Source organism: Protopterus annectens, chromosome 2.part1 (genome assembly GCF_019279795.1).
Source record: "Protopterus annectens isolate FY-2018-M chromosome 2.part1, PAN1.0, whole genome shotgun sequence".
NCBI lineage: Eukaryota > Metazoa > Chordata > Ceratodontiformes > Protopteridae > Protopterus > Protopterus annectens.
In genome coordinates, this window is record NC_056729.1 from 1,416,895,536 (window position 1) to 1,416,920,452 (window position 24,917).

The window sequence follows — 24,917 nt, forward strand, 5'->3', positions numbered from 1 at the left end:
TATATATATATATATATATATATATATATATATATATATATTCACCCTCAAACAAGCCCATACTAATGTTGGCATAAGAGGGGGCAAAAGATGCTCCCATAGCTGTACCTTGTTTTTGCCTAAATAACTTTTCACCAAATTCAAAAAAAGTTATTTCTCAAACACAAATCCAGCAATTCAGTAATATATTCCGTAGCTGGACTATGTCCTAAAAAATATCTCACAGCTTCCAATCCAAAGTCATGGTTAATACTGGCATAGAGGCTTTTTACATCTATCGTTATCCAATACATATTTACACTCCATTGGACAGCATCAATTTATTTCAAAAAGTTAATTACATCTTTTATATATGCAGGTAGAAATTGTACTTTAGGTAGAAGATAATGATGTAAAAACTGCCGTATTTTACCCAAAAAAATATTCTTTTGGTTCACTAGCTGGTGGTTCTTTTCTGTATTGAGAAACCCCTGTTTTCTTTTCAGCTGCTGCAGGTGTCTGGTGAGGTACATGCAAAAGTGAGCATTATACTCTATTGGTGTTCTGATGAGTGTTGAGTACAACAGTATTATAACATCCTCAGACCTGGATGTGATGCCCTGACTTATGAGTGTATGACTTATAAATTTACTAATGCTATGTTGTTTGATGTATGGAGCTTTTCTCCCTGGGCCTCTGCTGAAAATGGACATATATCCAGTCGGACTCTCCTGGTCAACACATGTAAAATAAATAAATTAATGAGGTGCAGGATGTAGAAGGCTTTCCTTACCACTGTGGAAACATGGTGGTCAAAGTTCAGATTGCTATCGACCTGTGTTTCCACAGTGGTAAGGAAAGCCTTCTACATCCTGCACCTCATTAATTTATTTATTTTACATGTGTTGACCAGGAGAGTCCAACTAGATATATGTCCATTTTCAGCAGAGGCCCAGGGAGAAAAGCTCCATACATCAAACAACATAGCATTAGTAAATTTATAAGTCATACACTCATAAGTCAGGGCATCACATCCAGGTCTGAGGATGTTATAATACTGTTATACCACTGGGTTTGACCTTAGGGGCGTGTGTTGCCAATACTGTAATTAGCAGGGAATTCCACTTCGCAAAAGGCAGTTATAATGGCAGCTTGTTGCATATAGTTTTGACAGTGTTGCTTGGGTATCAATCATTTGTCTGTATTAGCCCCTCCTGTAATATGTTAACATCATTGGGGCACTCAGTGATTTCAACCAGTCATCAGCAAATTTGGTAAGTCAGAGGCCATCTAATGTAGCCTGGACCTCTGAGAAACAGATTCTGAACAGTAAAGGGCCCAGCACGTATCCTTGTGGTATGCCACTGATAACGGCTCTACTGGTAGAGGTTGAATCACCAACTTTGACAGTATGTGTTCTGTCAGTGAGCCAAATGGCTTATCTTCTACTGATGTAAGGGTTAATCCCCAGGTGGGAGAGTTTATCAATGATACCTGTGTGGGGGATTGTGTCAAATCTTTAGCCAGATCAAGGTAGGTGGTATGCATTGTCTTACCTTCATCGGGGCTTTGGTGACTTTCTCAAAGGAGTCTACTAGGTTTAATAAGCATGATCTATCCTTAATGAAGCCAAATTGGTTAGCGTCTAGAGTTTGAAGGTCACCTATATCCTTGTTGATAAGGTCCATGATGATTTGTTCCATGGCCTTGGAGATGTGACTGGTTAGACTTCTCAGTCTGTAGTTCTCATGGTCAGTTGATGGCCTCCCTTTCTGCATGGGGATTACTGCTGCTGTTGTCCACTCTGCTGGAACAAAGCCAGTTCTCAGGTTATGGTTAGAGAATGCTAATTGGGCCTGCTAGTTGGCTGTTCAAGATTGCTTAATAAGCAACTTGGGATGTTATCTGGTACTATTCAGGCTGTGTTTTTAGCCTTGGACAGATATGACCTGATGTCTAGCAATACTAGGCAGATGACTGGTGTCATGTATGCTTGGGAGTATGGTCAGTGGGGCCAGGGGCTTGACATTTGTGACAAATCTGTCAGCTAGCAAATTGACAATATCCTCCAGTGCAGCTTCATGTTTACACTCCTAGCATTAAGCAGCAGAACTTTGTAATTGCCTGCAGTGGATGTTGTTATATCGGAACTTTTGTTGCTTTGACCTTGCCTAAAAAAGGCACTATGGTGGAGGCAAATACCTTTGCCAGTATTCAACAGCCTAGATGACACAGGTGCAGACCATCTCTGACAAAGCAGCGTGACTTGTTGACCATGTCAACTGAGGCTGAGAGATACTGGATTCCCCTGGATTGGCACCAGGAGTTAAGAAAATTGTTGACGTCCATCATCTGTTGTTTATATTGTGGCATCATCCTGGGTGAAAGTAGAATGCTGATTAGGGCTAGGGTCATACCTGCCTGGGACACAATGTGAGAGTTCAGTCATGTGTCTCTTCATAAAGTCCAGAGAAGTACATCTCAAGTTATTCAACCCAACATGAACTATGACAGAGTCATAACAGTACTTGTTGAGTGACTTGGTATGATACACCTGTATATTTATTGTTGGCGTATGTGTTGTTGCAATGGAGCAGATCACCCATTGACACAATTCACATTCCACCATCACAGTGACAATTGCAGTATGGTATAGGTGAGCAAGTGTCTACACACCATCAATAAATAATCTGTGACATGCATCAGTATAAATTTACATAAGTCTTGTGTCATACACATGTTAATCTGTGATATACACAACAATGTATCACGTTTTAATAGAATTTTAACCTTGATGAATTCATTGAATGTACAGTTATGTTGCTAGAAGCAAGGATTATTGAGGGGTTAGCAGCATTATTGTGTGACTATTAGCATTTATGTCAGTAAATTTTCTGCATGAGCCACAGACAACTGATCTGTAATATATCCTGATATGGCATCAGGCTGCTCAAATGCATATTGCCATGAAACACGTATAGGCATAGGTTGTGCAATTGATGTAAGTACATGATATTGTTACAGTTGTACTACTGTGTGCGTGGTTCCATTATGTGGAATGTGATGAATGGCCATGGGTGTATTTGTAGGTCTTTTCACAAATCATGTATTCCAATACAATTGAAATGTTAAGTGGAATACACAACTAAACACAGATGTGCATGTTGATGCCACCTGACATACCCAACCAAGTTGAATAGACAATTTGCTAGCTGAGTGCTTGTCTCACATGTCACCCCTCCTTGTCAACATTGTCCATCAACCAAAGTATACATGCAAACCTTACTCGGTTTCTATGCTAAGGAAGGCAGCATATTTGTGCTCTCTGTATGGCTAATAACACAGAATCATTGGGCCATTGCAACATCACAGATTGCCTAGAAAATGACTGAGAACATGAACCTGCCATACACGCTTGGATCCATACTTCAACACAGCCTCCAGATGGAGTATGTTCCCATAGAAGGTGTACATCAGCATGCATCCATCTGACTGGGGGGGGGGGGGGGGCAGCATCTAATGTGTGCATGTATAGACACATCCTGACTCTCCTCGTCTATGAGGTAGACCAACATGTCATCATGGACCTTTTCTAAATGTACACTTGTAATATCTGGCTGTGTGTGAAAGACGTGTGTGATTTGTTCATGCAACATCCATGTCTGTTACATCTCTTTGATGTCATCAAGAAGGTCAACAAGGGCATGCATGATGACAAAACTGTCATCCTGCAGAACTTGGCCAGGCCAAAGCATTTGACACATATCCACACTGAAGTATTATTGCAACACTGTCACAGTGGCCATAAACACCTATATCACCAAGTGGGTAGACCACTGGATCACATACATGACATCTAAAGATGTTGAAGTATGTGAAGTGACCTATATCTAAAGTCCAGTGATCAGGTCCATACCTCAGGGCTGTGTGCTAGGCCCTTTCCTGTCCATTATTTAAGCCACAGATGTCAAGAATGACATACACATCCTGTGTCCAAACAGCTGTCTGGAGGACTGCAGATTGTGTACAGTCATTGAATCCAACTGTAATATTAGTATAATACAGACAATATCAGCACACACAAAAGATTGCTTCCACAGCCATGAAGACACATGAGATGAAACAAAACCATGGGGGATTTGTTACATTATAAAAGCAAATGCATAACCCAATGATAATGTACCCACAGTGGTGACTAATTCCTTGTATGTAACACAACTCCTGAGTATATACAGGACATCCACATCAAAGGCCATTATACTTCCATAGTTCACAGCCTTCATCATATAAATAACTCCGTACAATGCACCCTTTTTCATGTACCTCCCTACACATCTCTCTGGGGTGCATAACTCAAACTGTACTTCATCTGCCACAGTGAGCTCCCACACATCTTATTGACCATATCTAAGTATTGTTTTTGTTGCATAAACATTACCGTCTGATGGTGCTGAACCCCCTTTTAGGTGTTATACCAGATGCATGTTCATAGGTTCATAGGTTCATACTAGGCTATCTGCCCTAGGGCATTTATAAGCCTAGCCAGAGTGTGTGTGGCTTTCACCACCCCTTAGGATGAGAATACTATACCCATTAATTTGCTGTGCCTCTGTCCAGCAGTGATACAGAGATGATTCCCGGGGTAAACCTACGATCTCCCATCCACTCGTCAAGATTTCTCTTGAACAGAGTCAGTGAGGGGCTCTGCCTCACATGGACTGGGATTCTGTTCCATAGTGTAGGGAGTCTCTGGGTGATGAATCTGTCCCTCCAGCACATCCTATTTATATCCGTGTTGAGGTTTAAGTCTCTTGCTCTAGTGGTTCTGGTGGATTTGGCTTTTTTGAGGTGGAGCATGTCCATTAATTCCGGGTTGGACATGGCCTTGTATGTCAGGCACAGATCACCTCTGAGCAGACGGTATGTGACTGAATAGAGCTGGAGTTTCTTTAGTCGGGCATCGTATGACATATGTTTGAGCCCCTTTATCCTTTTGGTGAGGAACTTTTGGGGTCTTTCCAACTGCTGCAGGTGTCGGGTAAGGTACATTCCGAATGGGGCGTTGTACTCAATCATTGGTCTGATAAGTGAAGAGTACATGGGTACAATGACCTCTCCTGATCTGGATGTGAATCCCTTCATGATCAGGTGGGCAATGTAGAAGGTCTTCCTAACCACTTTGGCAATGTGAGTGTCAAAAGAGAGGTTACTGTCAACTTGGGTCCCCAGGTCCCTGATAACTTCTTCCGTGTTTAATGGATTACCACCTATGTGGTAATTAGGGGTTACCTTGTTTTTCTCAAAGGGTATGACTATACATTTTTTGGCATTTAGCTTAAGGCCATGGCTCTGGCACCAGTTATCCATTTCTATGAGATCTTTCTGGAGGATGTCTGTGTCTGATGGAGTGTCAATTATGGTGCCCAGTTTGCAGTCATCTGCAAATTTTGTCAACCACAATCCCCCTATGTTTGCCTGCACTTCAGAAAAATAAATGCCGAACAAGAGGGGGCCCAGGACTGAGCCCTGTGGGACACCGCCGTGACCGGCTTAGAGTCTGACATGGCACCAGCAACTCTAACCCTGTGTGTTCTGTCCTTGAGCCAGTTTGCAACCCATCTTGTGACATATGGGTTTACATCTAAGCTGGTGAGCTTTTCTATGATGCCCGAGTGGGGTATTGTCGAACGCTTTTGCTAGGTCAAGGTAGGCTGTGTGAACTGCCTTACCCTCATCAATGGCCTTAGTGACTGTTTCGAAAGTCGACCAAGTTCAAGAGGCAGGATCTGCCCTTGACAAAGCCAAATTGGGTAGGATCCAGTGTCTGTAGGTCCCCAATGTCTTTATTTATGAGTTCCATTATGATCCTCTCCATAGCTTTGCAGACAAGGCTCGTCAAGCTTATGGGGCGGTAATTTCCAGGGTCCGTAGAAGCACCGCCTTTGTGGAGTGGGACCACAGTTGCCATACGCCATTCTTTGGGTATGTATCCTGTAGTAAGGCTAAGATTAAACAGCAGCCTTATGTGTGGGTTTAGTTCCTCATTGAGTTTGTGTAGCACACATCCGGGGACACCGTCCACTCCCATTGATGCTGTGTTTTTTGCTTTAGAGAGAGCAGCTCTCACCTGGGCATCTGAGATGTTTGGGAGGCTAGACTCTGGTGGGATAGATATTTCTCCTTTGGGGGGGGAGGGAGGGGAGAAATTTGCACTGAACCTGTCTGCCAGTATGTTGGCAATGTCTGTGGGTTCAGTGATTTTTTTATCATTTTGGACTAATTCTGAGCATATCTGGGAGTTTCCACCCAGGTTTCTAACATAGCTAAAGAAGGCTTTATGATTGTCTTTTGTGTCATTAGCGATTTTTCTCTCAAAGTTGGCCTTGGATGATTTTATGAGTGATCGTAGTTTTTGCTAGTATTGTTCAGAGATGCCTTCCCATTTAAGGATTTTGCTCTGTCATGTAGTAGCTTTCTCCTCTTGTTGTAGAGTTTGTTTATGGCTGAGTCCACCAGACCGGCCTGCCTTTGGTGGAAAGGGTCTTGATTTTATTAGGGATTGCTTGATCCATACATTCCTGGAGGTGCTCGTAGAAGGCATTTGTAAGGGTTTCAGCAGCGTGGGTTGTGGTTTCCACTGGCTCGGGGGCCTTGAAGGATACCACTCCAGTCTTAAGAAGTGTAAAGTTTGCTTTTGAGAAGTTCTTCACTGTGGTCTTTTTTGCTGGGGGTGGGGGCGGGATGTGGATCTCCAGTGAGATTAATTTATGGTCTGATCTCACCAATGAGGGATATACTTCCGTGTGGAGCATTTTGTCCCCATGTTTGTGATGATCAGGTCTAGTATATTTTCTCCTCTTGTTGGAATGGTGACTAGTTGTTCCATAGCATTTGAGTTTATGAACTCAAGGGACCTTTGGGCTAGGGTGTTGGGGCTTGAGTAATGTTCCCAGTCTATGTTTGGGTAGTTGAAGTCACCCAATATGATGGTGTTTGGAGAGACATTTATACTCTCCAGTGTCTTCAGGAAGGCTGTGTGGGTTTCCTGAGTTTGAGAAGGTGGTCTGTAGCATGTTACAAACTGTAGGGCAGTTTTACCTATGGTTAATTGCACCTGGATGGTCTCCGATGCTTCGTGCGTTGCCACTAACCTGGAGGTGTGGGTATCCTTTATGAATATGGATACTCCCTCCTTTTGTGGTTCGGTCCGGATTTTGGGGCTGGAACGCATGATATGAGGTATAACCTGATAGTGCTGGGGTGCTCTCAGGAGCCTTGAACCAGGTTTCATTCACAGCACAAACATCGATGTTCTCCATACTGAGGAGGGCTTCGAGGGCGTGCATCTTGAGGTTTAGACTTCTGGCATTGAGCAGTATTACCCTTAGTTTTTCTCCATTTTTGTTTTCTAGGGTGGTAGGTTTATCATTTGAGCCTTGCCTAAAAAGGCACTATGGGGTGACAAGAGCCTTTGCCAAGATCCAGAAGCTTAGGGGTGACAGGTGCAAGCCGTCCCTTGCGAAGCAGCGTGGCTTGTCAAGCATGTCATCCCAGGCAGACAGACATTGGATCCCCTTAGAATGACACCAGTAATTAAGCCAATTATTAAAGCTGATCATTTTGTCTCTGTATTGTGGCATCATTCTTGGTGAGGGTAGGATACTGCTCAGTGTCAGGGTCATACCGGCCTGGGCTACATAATCTGAGAGCTCCTCTATGTCTCTTTTCATGTAGTCCAGGGAGGTATGTCTCAGGTCGTTCACACCGGCATGGACAATGACTGAGTCATACTTGTACTTGCTGTGGAGTGACCTGAGTGCTTGTGTTATGTGGCGGATTCTAGCGCCTGACAGGCAGCTAACTGTGATCTTTTCCTTGTTCAGTCTGGTGAGAGGGACGTCAGTGTGTCTGACTGTGGAGTCTCCTATAACAAGTGTGTCTGGCATTGTGTTTGGCCTTAAGGGCTGTGACTGTTTAGCACACTGACTTTGAGAACTATGTGTTGCATGTCTTATGTCTTGAGGTGGCAGTTGCTTGGGTGTCTGCTTTGGAGGCCTCTGTAGTTTTGGTAGATTTTGATCAGTGCCTCCGAGTATGTCTTTGTGTGTTTATGTGTTTGTTTTGCAGTTGTGATAGTTCTATGTGAAACTGGGTTTGTGGTGTGCGTGGTTTCCTTCTCCTCCTGTCTGGTCTTGCCAGTCCTGAGTTGAGAGAGCTCAGCCTCCAGTTTGGCTATATAGTTGCATCTCTCACATGTATTTGTGTTTTGTGGGAGAAGGAGTGGGTTGTCTGTGTACATGAGGCAATTGTAACATTGCCTCAAGATGCCCAGATTCACCAGCTGAACAGGAGAGGACGCTAGCAACTGACCCTTCGACATGCTAGAAAAAGTGAAAAAGTTTGCTGTGTAACTGAGTCAGAAGGGACCTATAGGGAAATGGGTATTCAAGGGGATTCTAGGCTAATGTAGTACTTTGTTTAGTATACAAGTACTTTACCTATATAAAAATGCTTTAGGAGCAAGTGCTGAGCTATTGAGATAGAGAATAGACTGTTTAGATTGCAAGTAGAGAAGTTCTAAGGGAAAAATTGAAGAGCAGACTTTACGGAGCCAGAAATAGTTTAACCTTGTTTAACCGGTGCTGCCCGAACGTGCTCTATCGGCAACTCCCCGCTAAATCACGCAAAAGCGCGCTAAAGTGGGCTTTATAGCAGGGGTTGAAAAGACCTAGGAATTGACCCAAAATGGCCAATAGACTACAAGTTTCTGGCTGGAACCACTGCTCTAGGGACAAATAGGCTGCTCAGTGCTCCCCACTCCCACTGGTGAACAAAGAAGCTTTCCTTTATCCAAATAAGGATATGGAATAGCACAGGAACCAAGCCAAAGCCCAGAGATCAGCAAACTCTGAAGACTGGACTATTCTAGTTCAGTAAGGCGGGAAAACAAGATTTTTTTTTTTTTTTTTTTGATACCTATTCTGGTGATGCACTCATTACATAAATAGCTGATTTACAACATTGATGGCTTGGGTTACATTCATGATTGTGCTATATATATGACATGCACACCTGTCAACTAGACAGTGGCACAGGCTAAGCTATTGGGAATAACCATAGACTCCCATCTAAAATTTGATAGTCATCTCAACTTAACTATTAAAAAGTACGTGCCAAACTGGGATTACTCTACCATATCAAACCATTTCTTACCAACAACACAATATCAGCCATTGCTCGCTCCCAACTTCTTTCCACCCTACTCAATGCATCTCCCATTCTGACTAATCTCAACAAAATTGAACTAAGCAAAATGGAAGCCTGCTATAACAGAATTGCCCACTTTGCTGCAAATTGCTCATATAGAACTAATCATTGCATCTGTCATTCTATCTATTACCTCCCCCATAAGTGTCCTGCCCTCAGAAACCTAGAACAACATCACTCAGCCAAAAGGCCTCTTAGATCATCAAGCAAACTACTACTAGAAGTCACCACCAGCTACAATAGTTTTGGAGACGCACTATATAGTAGTTCAGTGGCTAAAAAATGGAACTCTCTCCCCACTAGCACACAAAACACATCGGCCAAATCTTCCTTTAAAAACCTCATTAGGCAACATCTCAAGCAAAGTTGGCAGTGCCATGACTGCTTCCCAGGCTAGTGAAAGCGATAAGGTACACATACTAAACCTAGAGTACTTGATAGTTTTCACTCTTACTCACAAACACTGGCTAATGTACAATGTATGTACTGTACCTGTGTATTGTGTATGTATTCTACCTATTTTCCAAATTTCAGCTGTACACCACAAATCTATTTAATTACCTTTATTTTTAAATAAATATTTTCTTGTTTGTTCTCTCCACTGTAACTATTGATGTGCTGCATACCACTGTAAAAACATGTCTATTGTAATTTGTGTGTATACTGATCATGTCTACATATCTAAATGTATCTGTAATTTTTCTATGTGGAGCTTTTCTCCCTGGGCCTCTGCTGAAAAATGGCTTTTTCGGCTCAGTCAGACACCCCCAGTTAACAAGTGTAAAATTAAAATAAAAATAAGCTCACATACAGTTATAGCAGTGTCCCTCCTAACACCTCCAGCAGATGTTACAACATCAGCATGGTGTGCTTGATTCCCCTCATAGATTGCTGACAACTCATAATAGTTGTACAAATGTGTTTGTACAGAAGCATCTATGATCACTCACAGTCACATATGTTATATCAGAGACGTGGGATCACTGTTGGTATTATTCTGATATTGTCTGTGATTGTGCGTGCTTCTGTTTACTGCTGTCCATGAGTCTGTAACTATGTGTGCCACTTGGTTGAGACCTCTGCTGACATTACAGTCATATTCAGGATACTCATTTTTTACAGCTTCACAATATGCAACTAACCCCTATTGTATGTAACATCCCTGATATATGTCCTCTCCATTGTTCATGTCAAGATGCTTATATCATGAAGAAATCTTACCCATTGTTATATCACCTTGTGTGACAATCACATAGTATACAATCACTGTGCAGTCCGTACTGTAACATGTCGATATGAGATTAGGGTTCCTGCTACAACGGCCTTCATTGACATCCCCTCATCTGTTGTACATTGACATGTTTCACCTGTCCTCTTTCCCTGTGTTCATTCCTACAATTCATCTGTGTATCCCTACTCTGTAGACACACTTCCCATTGACTGTTCATTTTTAATGGCAGTTTATGTACTGTTTATGGATCATTTACAAAACTTTTGCTCCATATGCCTGACACAGGTTTTCACAATAGTCTGTACTGTATACACTTTCATACAATGTGCTGGAACTATACACTTTGCTTTATTCATTACACTGGCAATCTTTCTTGCATACCGACCAAACATGCTGACCTAGTTTGCCTGTAGGTAAACAGGTTTACATGTTTGCTGCTGTGTATGTTGCTTTACACAGTTTCCTGGCTGGCAATACTGTTGCTAGCCATGAAACCGTGCTTATTTACGTTTAAACGCTGTGAGCGGCATGAATATGTAATTAGCGCTGCTGCTCACCATGCAAACAAGTAAACTCCATGTAGGCTTCCTGCTAAACCTACACACAGTTTATTGAATCCTCAGGAGTGTGTTGCTTTCAAGAATAATGGAAGTTGAAGGGGTGAAGTGAGGTGGTCATTGATTAATGATAAGAACTGATTGGATAGAATGAGTTTTGAACTGAGTAGCAATGGACTCAGTATTATTTGAAGTACAAGGACAGGGTGTAGTAGTATAGCCGGGGTGTAATAGTTTATGTAGACAGGACCAAAATAGCTTGGGGTTGCTTTGGTACTTTGTTTGAAGATTACTCTAGTATGATTTCTTGTCAGATTTAACAAGGGTCTTGGTATGGTTTTTTAGCTGTCTAAAATTCTGGTGGGCATGTGCTTAATTCTTATACCATTTTTTCCATGCTTTATATCTGCAGCATGAGTTGTTTGGTCTTTTTTGTTACCCGTGACACTGTATTAGATTTTACCCTTCTTGTCCTAACTGATGCTAAGTCATTTGGTAATTTTAGGAAGATGTAATTGAAGTGAGTAACTGCTTCATCCAGGGCATTATTCTTTTTTTTTTTTAACAAGAAGCATTTTTATTAAATTATCACTTAAGACATAGGCAATCATAAATTTATGTAAACACAAACAAGCCATATTGACACAGTCCCACCTGCAACTATTTTATATCACAGACCATACTGACATAACTTTAGTTGCAAACATGCATCATTTATAATCTACCCAGTCATTGTCAGTCATACATTACATAGCTCATAAATCCTGCCTGCTTTTAAACCTCATTCCTCCCTGTATGTATTGTTCCCACAGTTACCATTTTTCCTATACAGTTTGCTCCTACCCTTTTCTAAAGATCCCCATTCCAGTTGTTTTATCTCTGTTACTATATTCACTAGTTCTAGTACAGTTGGTTCAGATTTTGATTTCCATTTTCTAGTTATTGCTTTTTTTGGTAGCCATCATAATTAGACTCAGCAAGGTCTTACTATGCCTGGGCAATTCTCGTTCTGTGTCCAAGGTCAGAAAAATAATTTCCCTAGTTAACACCAATTTGCACATCCAGTATCTCTGATAGAGTAGTCTGCAGAGAATCTTTAAAATCTGCCAACTCATTACACTCCAGAAAATGTTCCCGATTATCTGTTTCTTCCCCCTTACACCCCCAACATTTGCTGTCTACCTGAGGAAGAATTCTCTGGAGTCTACTCGGGGTATAAAAATATATATGTAAACATTTTCTGAGCAAAAATCCTAAATCTTCTAGATTTTGTTGCTTGTTTGTGAGACAAATATATATCCCCCATTGTTTCTTTGTGAATTGCTTATCCAGTCTCTCTTCCCAATCCTTTCTAACCTCCTCTGACTGATTCTTATAGTTATCATGCAATATTGTGTATGCTCTACTAATTATTCCTTTTTTAACAGCAGCTTTTGTTCTAGATTGTACTAAAAACTCTACCAGAGCTGATCTTTCGTTTAGGACCCCCTGTTTCTTTTTCTTTGCCTGTAATCTGATATCAGTCCTTGATAGGGAAGGCAATCTCTAACCTGCTGTCCAAATAAATTCTTGGCATCTTCCTATTCTTTTACCTTTCACTCTCTAGTTTTTTGCTCCTTTGCCAGTTTTCTCCAATAAATTCCAGCCCCCTCTTGTCTGTTGTCTGTATCCCTAGTTGCAGTCATTCCTGTCAGGAGAATCTCCTTTCTCCATTCCCGTGTTGACTAAGTTCTTAGAATACTCTCTGCTACTTTATGAATGTAACATTCTGTATGATTATTGTGAATCTTCTTAAAAGTCTGCATCCAAAATCCCAGTCTCTCCTTGTTTCTTGAGCTTCCCCGTTTCATTATCATCCTTTTACACTTTGAATTATAAGTTTCTGCTTGTGCTATGTATAGGAGCCTTAACTGTGTAGCTCTGAAATACCCATTCAAATCGAGCAATCCCAGTCTGCCTTGTTGTATGAGAACAATCCGCTTATCCCACTTGACTTTTTACCGTCTTCCCCTCCCAGATAAAATCCTTTAGCCCTTAATTGCTATCCACAACTTCTCCTCTAGTTGATAAAAATATGCCTGATCTGTGTATAAGACTAAAGGGACTAAAACATTTTAACTGCTTGTATCTTACTATCTATATCCATATAACAGCTTCCAATTTCTCTTTTTAGTCTCTTCCCACATACCCTTAACTGCCATAGCAGAATCATTTTTAATCCACACTCCTAAATACTTCATTTTGTAATGTCCCCATAAATATGGATATTACTGAACCAATTCTTGTGTGGCTACATATATACATTCCAGTTATAGTGGGACAGGGCTGTAATAAATGTGTCTGTCAAACTTGGTTATATTGCCTACTTGTTTATGGATTATTTGTTTGGATGAGCCATGTTCTTATCTGATTACATAGGTTGGGAGGTGGTCACTTATAGTATCTGGTAGGCAGCCAGAAGATTTTGTATTATGTGGTTTGTTTGTCAATATCCAGTCCAGTGTGGACTGCCTGTCAGTGTTTGTGTTGAGTCTGGTGGTGGAGTTTATTAGCTGGGTGAAGCCAAATGATTGAATAGAGTCCTTGGGTTTGCTGCTGTTTATGGGCTGCCAGTCTGTATTAAGGTCACCTAAGATGATGGTTTTCTGGGGGATGTTGTCAGATATCTATCTTAGGAGGTTTTTAGCTGTTGTAATGTTGTTGCCTGGTGGGATGTATACTGATGAGATACATATAGATTCATTTTGCTTGATTTAAAGGTATGTAATCAGAAGTTCAGAATTATTAAATTTTGATAGTTAGATGGGCTGGACTTTTATTTCAGTTGTTTTTTTTATAATAGCAATACTACCTGCTCTTAAGACTTCTGTCCATTCCAAGTATCATGGAACTCATAAACAAAGACATTGGGGACCTACAGACACTAGATCCTACCCAATTTGGCTTCGTCAAGGGCAGATCCTGCCTTTTGAACCTGGTCGACTTCTTCGAAACAGTCACCAAGGCCATAGATGAGGGGAAGGTAGTCCACACAGCCTATCTGGACCTCGTAAAGGCATTTGACACAATACCCCACTCGGGCATCATAAATAAGCTATCCAGCCTAAATGTAAACCCCTATGTCACAAGATGGGTCGCAAACTGGCTCAAAGACAGAACCCACAGAGTCCGAGTTGCTGGAGCCATGTCAGACTCGAAACCGGTCACAAGTGGTGTCCCACAAGGTTCTGTCCTGGGACCTCTCTTGTTCGGTATTTACTTTTCTGAGGTACAGGCCAATGTGGGAGGACTATGGCTCCCCAAGTTTGCAGATGACTGCAAACTGGGCGCCATAATTGACTCTCCAGCTGACACAAACATCCTGCAAAAATGTCTCGCAGAGACGGATAACTGGTGCCAGAGTCATGGTCTAAAGCTAAATGCCAAAAAGTGTATAGTCATACCCTTTGGCAAAAACAATGTGCTTACAAATTACCACATAGGTAGTAACCCATTAAGTACAGAGAAAGTAATTAGGGATCTGGGGACCCAAGTTGATAGCAGTCTCTCCTTTGACAACCACATTGCCAAAGTGGTTAGAAAGACCTTCTACATAGCCCACCTCATCATGAAAGGATTCACATCTAGATCGAGAGAGGTAATCGTTCCCCTTTATTCATCCCTCATCAGGCCCATCATAGACTACAATGCCCCCTTTGGGATGTACCTTACCCGACACCTGCAGCAATTAGAAAGACCCCAAAAGTACCTCACCAGGAGGATCAAGGGACTCAAACAGATGCCATATGCTGCTCGGTTAAAAAAACTCCAGCTCTACTCAGTTGCATACCGCCTACTTCGAGGCGATCTATGCCTGACATATAAAGCTATGTCCAACCCAGAATTAATGGACATGCTCCACCTCAGTAAATCTAAATCCCTTAGAGCCACGCCGAGGGACTTGAACCTCAGCACAGAAATAAATAGAACATGCTGGAGGGACAGATTCATAACCCAGAGTCTCCCTTCGCTCTGGAATAGAATTCCAATTCATGTTAGGCAGAGCACCTCACTGACTCTCTTCAAGAAGAATCTTGATAAGTGGATGGGGGATCGTAGGTTTGTCCCGGGGATTACTTCCGTGTCACTATTAGACAGAGGCACAGTAAACTAAACTTTAAAAAGGGCACAGTATACTCAAATCAAGGGGTGGCGTAAGCCAAACACAATCGGGCTAGGCTTATAAATGCCCCAGGGCAGATAGCCTAGTATGAACCTATGAACCTAAGTATGTTAAATCCTGGGGGGATAATTTAGTTCTCAATTATTTCTTGTTTTAACCAGGTTTCAGTGGCGATTAGAATGTCTGAGGAGTAAAAATCTAGGCATGCATGGATATCATGAATTTTGTTGCAAATGTTTCTGACTTTAATGTTGAAAAGAATAAGGTTAGTTTCATTACCTGGTGGGGAAATTGTGTTGAGAGTGTTGGAAAGTAATGCGTTGGCCACACTGGGTAGTTGATGTTGTTGTGTTTGTCCGGGGTTAGGGTGAATATTTCCACCGAGTTTCAGGTTGGAAGTAGGGTGAACGGAGATATGGAGACATTTGTATTTGTATCTGAAATTCAGTACTGCTGATAAAGTACTGATTTTAGCTTTAATATGTCTATAAGAGAACAGATATGAGCAGCCATGTTGTACAGAAAAGGAGAGAAAAAGGCTTTGTGATGTATTGTATGTATATTTGTGATGGAGTTGGGATGCAGTGTGGGAATATGATGGTAGTTAGTGAAGTGAGCTAGTGTTATGAGTGCGCAAAGCAATAGCAATTGACTTAAATTTCATTGTGAGATGAAATGGTGAGAGTTTAGATGGTGGGTCGAAGAAGGGTAGGTTTTGGTATGGTATATTAATGAAAGAAGTGTTTTTGTAGTATTGGTATGTATTTATGTGTATGTATGCATGTGTGTGTGTATGCATGTATATGTTTGATAAATGTGTATGTATATATATATATATATATATATATATATATATATATATATATATATATATATATATATAGGTATAGATATAATTTGCAAGTGTGTGTGAATTGATAGATAAAAGTCGGTTGAGAACGTCTTTTAAGAAAGTTTTAAGTCTGTAGAATGAGCTGCAGCAGGAATGAACAGAGGATAGAAAAGGGAAGAGAGTTTTTAATGTATATGTATTCAAGGGTTGGGTAATATATACTAAATTGATGAAGTTCAGAAAGAATAAATGCAAGGATTTGGGGGTGGCTGGGGAATTGTAGGTGGGAGGGAAGCAAAACGGGCAGACATAAAAAAATCAAAGTAGCAGGAGACAGTCTATGCAGACAATTTTAGCATAAATAATGGTAAGAGACCCATTTAAAGTCATGTACATTGCTAATTATGAACTAAAAATGCTTACTTATTAGTTGGGGACACATAAAGTCATCATATTCCAAATTAAAATTAGCTAACAATAGATAAACTATTAAAGTGGAGTGGGGGAGTGCAGGCGCAGTCAAGGACGTTTCCTTGACCTGAACTGATGCAGTTGCTTTTACAAACAATTAATTGAGGAGAAGTTGCAAGCCTTGCTAACAAATAATTTAACAGGGACTGTTAGCTCAGTTACCAAATAACAATAAAGCCAAACAGCAGAGTTAACTTGTATTTACAACTTTACATGCCAGATTTTCAGGCTGCATATTGTGGAGGGATGAGAAAAGCAACATTCAGTTAAATGACTTGACCTAATTAAGTTGCATCTCAACGGATTGGAAGACAGAGCACAAAAGTGTAATTTAAGATTATATGGTATTTTAGAGGGTAAAGAAAAAACAAATAATTTGCTGTCATTTGTGATCATTAAACATTGCGTAATGGACTGGATTTACCAAAGCCTCTTTTTGCTTTTTGCATCAACAAAACATTTGTCATTGCCTAAAAAGGAGGTTAGGTATGAAAAATCAAGGCCAGAAATGATTGACTTTCTAACTTCATATGTGAGGGAGCAAGTACTGTAGAAGTGGTAACTAGGTACACAAATTGTAGATAGCAAGCAGCAGAACAATTTAGATATTACTCTAAAAAGCCATTCTCACTTTGTGGATGTGATAAAGGAATGTAACAAAAAGGATTGACGTTTAAACTGTCATTTTCAATCACTTCTTTGAAGGTATTCTGAAACAGGAAATCATTAGCTTTTGATAATCCCGAGGAGGTGATTGAGAAAATAAAAGAACAGTCAATGTTTGTCATGCAATTGCAAATGGAGAAAACCAGGAAATATATTATTCGACAGATGTGGACAGAGCAGGAGAACTGGAATATATGAGAGAGGGGAAAGGTCAGGCTTGACTGAAAAAAAGAGCCTGGTTTAGGAAAGCTGTCTCCAGTGCAAGATGGTTGTAATGACTGGACAGTTGAACACTGGCATTTAGGGAACAGCTGAACTGATAAACAGATACTTGAGCTTCATGTCTTTAGAATTGTAAAAGTTAGTAATGAAGTATGTGGCATTTTTTTAAGCTCAAAATCATTTTTATAGTGAAAGCATTTGTTAATGCAAGGCAAGCTGAACTGTAAAGCAAAGAGAGGAGGAGTAGTGTTTGTACAGGAGGATACATGACTGATAACTCTAGTGGCATCACTGGGTGGATTACTGGATGAAAAACAGAAGAGTAATTATAAGGAAGGATCATCATGCGGGGTACTTGTAAGTGGAGTACAGCACATATTCTCTGAAGCACTATGGTCAGTAGGTTTGTCTCTGTCTATTGCAGATAAAAATATATTAAGTATTGTTCATGTACTAATTATTGATAATTGTCATGTGTCTTTTGGCTTTTCCCGGTTAGGGGTCGCTACAGCGGAACTCCAGTCTGCTAATGATTGGCAGTAGATTTTTACATGCCGACTTGCCGGGCCTGACGCACAACCTTCAACGAAGGAACGCCCATTCACACATGTCGCCACACAGAAGATGCTCTAACTGAGAATCGAGTCATATTTCTGTAAATATCTATATAACCAAAAAACACTGAAAGACTTAGCCTCATATGAAACTTCATGGGTGAAAAATACTCCTGACAGTATGTGTGCCGAAATAATATGGATTCTGGGTGTGTCATTCAAGGCAGTGGATACTACTGAAAACACTGTTAGCTCTTTTCTTTAGATTATATTTAATTGCGGCTACAGGCCTCCTATTTATGGCATAATGTTATCTAGGAAAAAGGTGTACAGTGCATGACTAGGGAACATCATAAAGGCTCTCTATAGGAAACTTCCTTGGGTTTCTGCAGAGCTCATTGATTTATAAGTTTGGGTTGGGAGGGTGGCCTAATGGTTAAGGTGTTTGCCTTACAAACACAAGGTTCAGGGTTTGAGTCTCACAAGGGATAATTGACTAGGCTTAAAATGCCTTATAAGGGCAATTAGCCTAGTACTAATCTATGAACCTAATCTATGAACCTATGAAAATACACTGTTGTGAGGTGTCATGTTTTTACAAAGTATGCCAGTCCATATGACTATGCAAAGATGGTGACTGAAGTCCAGTTAGCTGTTATGTCCACCTTAGTATTAAAGCTAACATTCCTGCAACTGACCTTTCGTACTTATAATCTATGATGGTAGCTGCAACTTTGAATGAATACAGCATGTTGAACAGCTTCAACTCTTCTTCAAGCCTAAGATGCTAAATAGTAATGCAAATGATGTTTTGTTAGAAACATAAAGAAAATTGATGCAATGTCTATGTGCATTATTTTTCTGCAAAACATGGCAATCTCAGTACTGATTAACTTAAGTAGTAGCAGGGGTGAGAAATTGCCCCGAGGAAGAAAAAAAAAAAGCTGATAGATTATTGTTGTGATGGTGGCTTTGGCTCATAATTTGATAGAAAGGAATTCATTGAGTGTGGTGTACCCATCTGTAATATAGAAAACGTCAGACACCAAAACTAGAGGAAAAGCATGCTGCTGATGCAGATAAGTACAAGATGCAGTAGGCACGTGTCCTAGTAACAGCAAGGATATTGCATCTGTCACATGCTGGAAATTTGATATTGCTTGATGCCATATGCATTTTACATCCACGATGACTGTCAAAGGTCAGTTCCAGTTTTAGGACAGCATAGTAAAAATGTCACACTTTGATTCTGTGATCCTTCTGTACAAAATCACTCAGTAGTAGAATAGTATGTTGTGTATCGGATCACTTCTCATGTTCTTCATGTAAAAAAAATGAAAAAGAAAACTACAGTATGTTTTGTCAGGTCTTTCGTTATTTCAAACAATGGCAGTCCACTGGCCATTGCCATGGTGCAGTCCCGTATCAGTAGCTGATTTCAGAATCAGTTTAAAATTTGTAGCAGAATTTTAAAATTCTTACTGCAGCACATCTGAAAAAGAAAAAAGTGACAGTTTTGAAAATGTGGAGTAAAACAAACTCACAATTGTATTTACGCTGGTGATCATAGCTGTATATTTGAGACAGCATTCAAAGTTTATTTTTCCAGCCATCTTATGAATATGATAGCCATCAGATTTAAAGAGCAGGACAACTTTTTTGTTTGTCCATACTGGCATTGTATATGAAACAACATTAAAATTGCCTCTGTTTTTTCCATGTGTTATGATCAAGAATTGTAATTAAATTACATTAAAGACACTGATGAGCACCAGAACATTAAGACTGCATTTTTTTTTCAATTAAAGTGTTCAGCCCCCTGAAGCAGACTGCTGTCGATGCCTCTTCTTGATCTTGGATGATGGTAATCAGTTCCGAAGCCTCCCCCAAATCTAGTCCAAAACCATCCCATTGCCTGAGAGTAGATTAAGGCATTCCAATTAAGCATCATATTTGTGGCCATAGGCCATAGAACATTATTTTGCATTCAGTATGAATGTCAAAAGATTCTTAGCCTAAATTTTCGAAAACTACTTTCACTGAGTGGGCTCTACATCATTAATATGAAATCAAAAACATAAAAGCGAGGCAGGTGAGAAACAAAGGATCCAAACATAAACTTTTAAGCGCTTTTGTTGGTTTACTATTGGCATTTCAAATCCGCTTCGAAATGCTGAATCCAGAATGCCAAAAAGTAAACCAAAGCGAAAACAAATACATCAACAACTGTGGTTCGATGTATTCAACATAGCAGGGGGTGATGTCACTCGCCTCGTGATATGCACATTAATGTACCGTTAAACTCTACAGTCAGCAGTACATTGAGATGTGACTTATAAGGAACATTATTGTTGACAACTGGAAACTATTACCTGGTAATCCAGATTTGGTCAACATTATATGTGTCAAACTGTGTTTTACTTTCAAAATGTTACTCAACATGAAGTCCCTTCTTGAGAAAAATGTCGCTGGGAAGTTATATGAAAGTTCCTCTAATGCTTTTGGTACCTTTTCTTGCAGACATTGTAAGCAGTGCAGATACATTAGTAATTCTTCATCTGTTGAGTTTAAGCACTGCAATAGAGTAGACTGGACTAGGGAAGAAATAATTGTACTAGTAAAAATGTTGTTTACATTGCCTGTTGCAATTTCTGTGAAGCATTTTACATAGGAAAAACTACTAGATCTCTAAACAAGAGGATTTATGAACTTGCGTTGACTGTTAAGAAAAGGAATCAATCAAACACACTGGCAAAGCATGCTGGCATGTGTAGAGGGTTTAAGAATGTTTTTTTTTGGTTTAGACAATGTTATATGTGACATGTTTAGTGGTGATTTTAAAACACTGTTAGAATGTAGGGAGACTTCTTGGCAAATAGACCTGGCGGCTGATCAGACACCAGGTCTAAATGAGACTATTAATATTAAATGTTTCTTACAGTTGAGAAGACATTAGAATTTTATCATTTTTTTTTGTTATTCTTTTTATTGCTGTTTTTTTCATTGTACAAGCAGAAATGCAAGTTTATACCAAGTGTATTTAAGTATGAGCACTTTAAGAAAGCTTTAATGGATTTTGTTACGTCACTGATACACCTGTAAATCTGCTGTTAGTATTGGTCAGTTGAGTCATGTGATTTATCTGCATGCCTTTTTAAACGGTGCTGTGTGGTTGCTTAGTTATGTTTCTGAAGAAGTTCTAGTGGTAATTAAATAGAAAGAAAGCACTTATGTTCGTGTCTGGATCCTTTGTTCTTCACCTGCCTTGGTTTTTTTTTTCAGTGTTTTAAATGCAAACTCACAACATAAGTATTTCCTCAGAATACCTCATATAAACTCAGTTTTGAGATTCTTCATCAGAGCAGTACTTTAGTTAGGCTCCATTTTCCACTAACTTATCAGCTATCCCTGCTACTTGTGGTGCCATACTATCCTTTCAGCCGAATAACTATTCTTCAGGTCTCTCTGCACCTTTCAGACCATACTGCACTTTCATGTGCTGACTCTTGCTTTAATCTTGTTGGAGCCTTTTTGTAAAGCCATCCATCCATACAATTGCATGAATACTTGTTCACTCATATGTGCTTATTAAAATTGTCTATGTATAGAATGTTATAGGACATACAAAACAAAGTCTCTATTTATGTACTTGTGAAATCTGTTTAACTTTCAATTTGCTTTTTGCTTCATGCCTTTGTAATTTTGTGATGTTGGCAACCAGTTTGTGGCTGAAAAGGGACCATGGACTAAACCACATACAAACAATAAATAAGTAAAATAAGTCACAGGCTCAAATTAATCATCCATTTACTCTGTCTGTTTGTGACCTAACAACAGGAGGTACAGAGTGGATCATTTGATTGTGATTATCACTGCTACATCATTTGAAACAAATTGCAGTACAACATATTATGGTGATTATATTGCAGCAAAAGTTAAATTTCAAAAATGACCACTGTCATTTCTATGCCAGTGCTCTGTGGACTGTGACCAAACATGAAAAGCAGATTATTTATTTTTCATTCATTATGATGTTTGTGCAAGTAATTGTCTTTCCTTTATAGCTGCACTCAGTCTTAGTAATTTCAGTTTTATAATGTGTAACAACTGGTATTTGTAATTAAGAAAAGTCAGTAGAATACCTTCTATACAGATTTTTTCTTTTCTATGACGAACATGAAATTTTGTGATCATACTAGTTATTTAATATTGAGTTTTCTCAGTGAAATTCTTCTTAGTAATATCGCTTTATCCCCCTTTCACCTGATTAGGAATTTGAAAAAGAGGTCTGCACATCCTTCAAAAGTAAAAAAACTTCAGTCACAAACTAATGCACATTCAAAGAACTTACAAACCAGTCCAAGCAAAGAAAATGTAGGATTATCAAATACTTCTACTCTCCCAGTAAAAAGCAAACTGGCATGGAGTAGCAGTGAACCTTCTGAAGATGTGGAGCAGCAGGATGAATTAAAACAGAAAAATTATACTGACCGTAGATTGGAAATGGAAAGGGTTGCAGAGAAAAAGGTTGAAGTAGAGGACAAACTAGACAATGCGACAGAGGATGAGAACGTGTAAGTCATGTGTTCCCATTCTGTGAAAAGACAGACAAAATGTCATACAATGTAATTCTGATTGTTTATTTTTAGTTTTCAGACTATATTCCAACATTGTGCACCAAGCATGTATGTAGGAAACAAAAGCATATTGTTTGAAAATTTTCCTTTCCTTTTAAATCCCTGTTGTGCCATTAGTTTTGAGTCAAGACAACAGTGTGTTTAGACAAAAAGCTAGGTGTATTTTCCACCATTAGTACATAACTGATTTTACATGTTGGCCAGAGCTTGGTAATGTGTCAGAAAAATTCCCTTTTCCAGCTAAATTGCACTGATATGGACAAGTAATCTTTTGATGTTGGTTCCCAGATAGCTCCATCTCTAACGGTGGGAACTCTTCTTCTGGATCAGCTGTTGGATTTCTGGATCAGACATTGGGTTTATCCTGCCAGCCAATCACAAGCTGTTGCACTTTACTTCAAACATGCCTGATACTGGAGCATGCTGTGATGTGACATACCCGCTGTACGTGCATGCATAGCCACTTAACATGATCATTCATTTCTACTACTGTCACAGTTTAGGTCTTGTCCTGGACACATTTTGGTGAAAGTGCAGTCCTAGTTGTCAGATTCATTTCATGACATCCAGAAAGAACCCATCACAAAATGACCAACTTGCAACTCAGTGTACAAGACAAAATCTTTTTTGTGGGGGGGGGGGCAAGGTTATCCTCTTACTTAGGATCCAGTGTGGAATGTGAAGACCCAGAAGACATTTTTCGTAAGATGGCTAAAAGCAGTGTTTTCTCATCAATTTGAAGTCCTCTTGCCCTGGATGACCTTTTCTTTGGAGAAACCCGCAGGCTCATAAGCTCCTTCATGGTTTGCCCTCTGGCCCCTGTTCTTTCCCCACCAGAACAGGTATTTCCCCTCCAAAACAGATGAATGTATGTCTTGAGGAGGAGGAGGAGGATTATCCTTGGGTCATCCCCTCTACACAGGCATTCATCAGCGATGTCATTAATGAAGCCTGGAATCACAAAAACTCTCCTGCAGCACTTACAAAGGCAGATGCTGCACTATTTACAATTCCCTGGCCGAATGAAGTGAATTCCTGACCAGATATCTTTATGCCAGTTCCTGAGCATCTCTTCAGTTCAGCACAGCACTTTCCCACTTTGCTACCAAACAATGAGTCTAAAGCCATGGACAGGGTTATAAAGATAGTTTACTTTAGCCCTGGACTCTGCATCTCAGTAGTCCAAGTGGCCTCTAGCCTAGCAGGAGTAACCCAGTCAACAAAGGATGAATGGATGGATAGATAAGTAAACAAATAAATAAAATTGTTACACAGTCTTGCCTTTCTTTACTGACCAAGTCAGCAAAGAGGATGAAACCACTGGCCTAACCACACCTGTCAACTGCCCAAGCTTTCACAGAATGTACAGATTTTTGCCTCATAGTTTTGGTGTGTTCCTCATACAAATTTTTGGTTTTCTGGCAATTCATTTAGCCAGGATTGAAGTCCAAAAATTGACTGACATGAGTTTCGGACATCATACCTTTCAGAAAATCCACGCTAATGCAAAACCTGTTATTCTGTCAACTTACTCAATTTATAAGAGCAGTATTTAAAAACTGTCCCTATTTTTCCACATTTGGCCCCAAATTATTTATGGCCTTGTCCAGATTTCTTGCATTAAGAGGTTGAAAAGTGTGACCACAGCAGTCGTGACTATGAGCTGGAGTGGGAGGTAGTGTCAGTGTTTGCCCCAACTTGGTGAGCCATCACAAAGGACCACTGTGTTCTGGAAATGGTCGTATTCAGCTACATCTTTGATCTCTTAGGCTCTTCCCACATTGGTTTATTTAGCTGGTCAGACCTTTGGGAAGAATTGCAAACTGGGGGAAACTGTTTTTGTAAGGATCTTGGTTACAGGATTGATGGTAATAAACTTACTAGACTTATCAAATCCTATAGTTAGGACCTGTAATTAGTTAATTAACTTTGGTACATACTTTTTCATCTGCATTTAGCAAAAACATAAGATGATAAATAATATTGGTTTGATATTTTTTTATCTTTCCCCTCCATTCTGCCCATTTATTACCTGTAGCAGGAGCCAGGCATCCCTGAGCTCGGTGAGAGCCCTGTGACCCATTTGTTTCTACACAGGAAGCCATATCAGCCCATCCATTTCATCAGTGGAGAGACTCAAAAGGAAAGGACCAGGCCAGCTGTGAGTCCTTTGGCGCGACCTTTCCACCTGTAGACTGCCCACAGACTCACACGACCAGTGGCTGTAGAACTGGGGGGATTTGAGCTTGGCAGTCTCAAGCCAGTGCTGATAGCTCTCATGAGACTTGTGTGTGGGAACATGCACATATCAGTGGAATGGCATATGACTTCCCCTGTGG

The 24,917-nt window shown here is 40.1% G+C and overlaps 1 protein-coding gene across 3 annotated transcripts in view; it reads left to right on the top strand.

Moving 5' to 3' along the window:
• The window catches only part of MDM1 (Mdm1 nuclear protein), a 1,807,772-nt gene that overhangs the window by 1,085,697 nt on the left and 697,158 nt on the right, over nucleotides 1–24,917 (top strand). For all 3 annotated transcript variants that reach the window (XM_044062890.1, XM_044062891.1, XM_044062892.1), the window contains one exon: nucleotides 22,213–22,515. In XM_044062890.1, coding sequence (XP_043918825.1) covers nucleotides 22,213–22,515 — 303 coding nt within the window. The remainder of the gene's footprint in view (nucleotides 1–22,212; nucleotides 22,516–24,917) is intronic.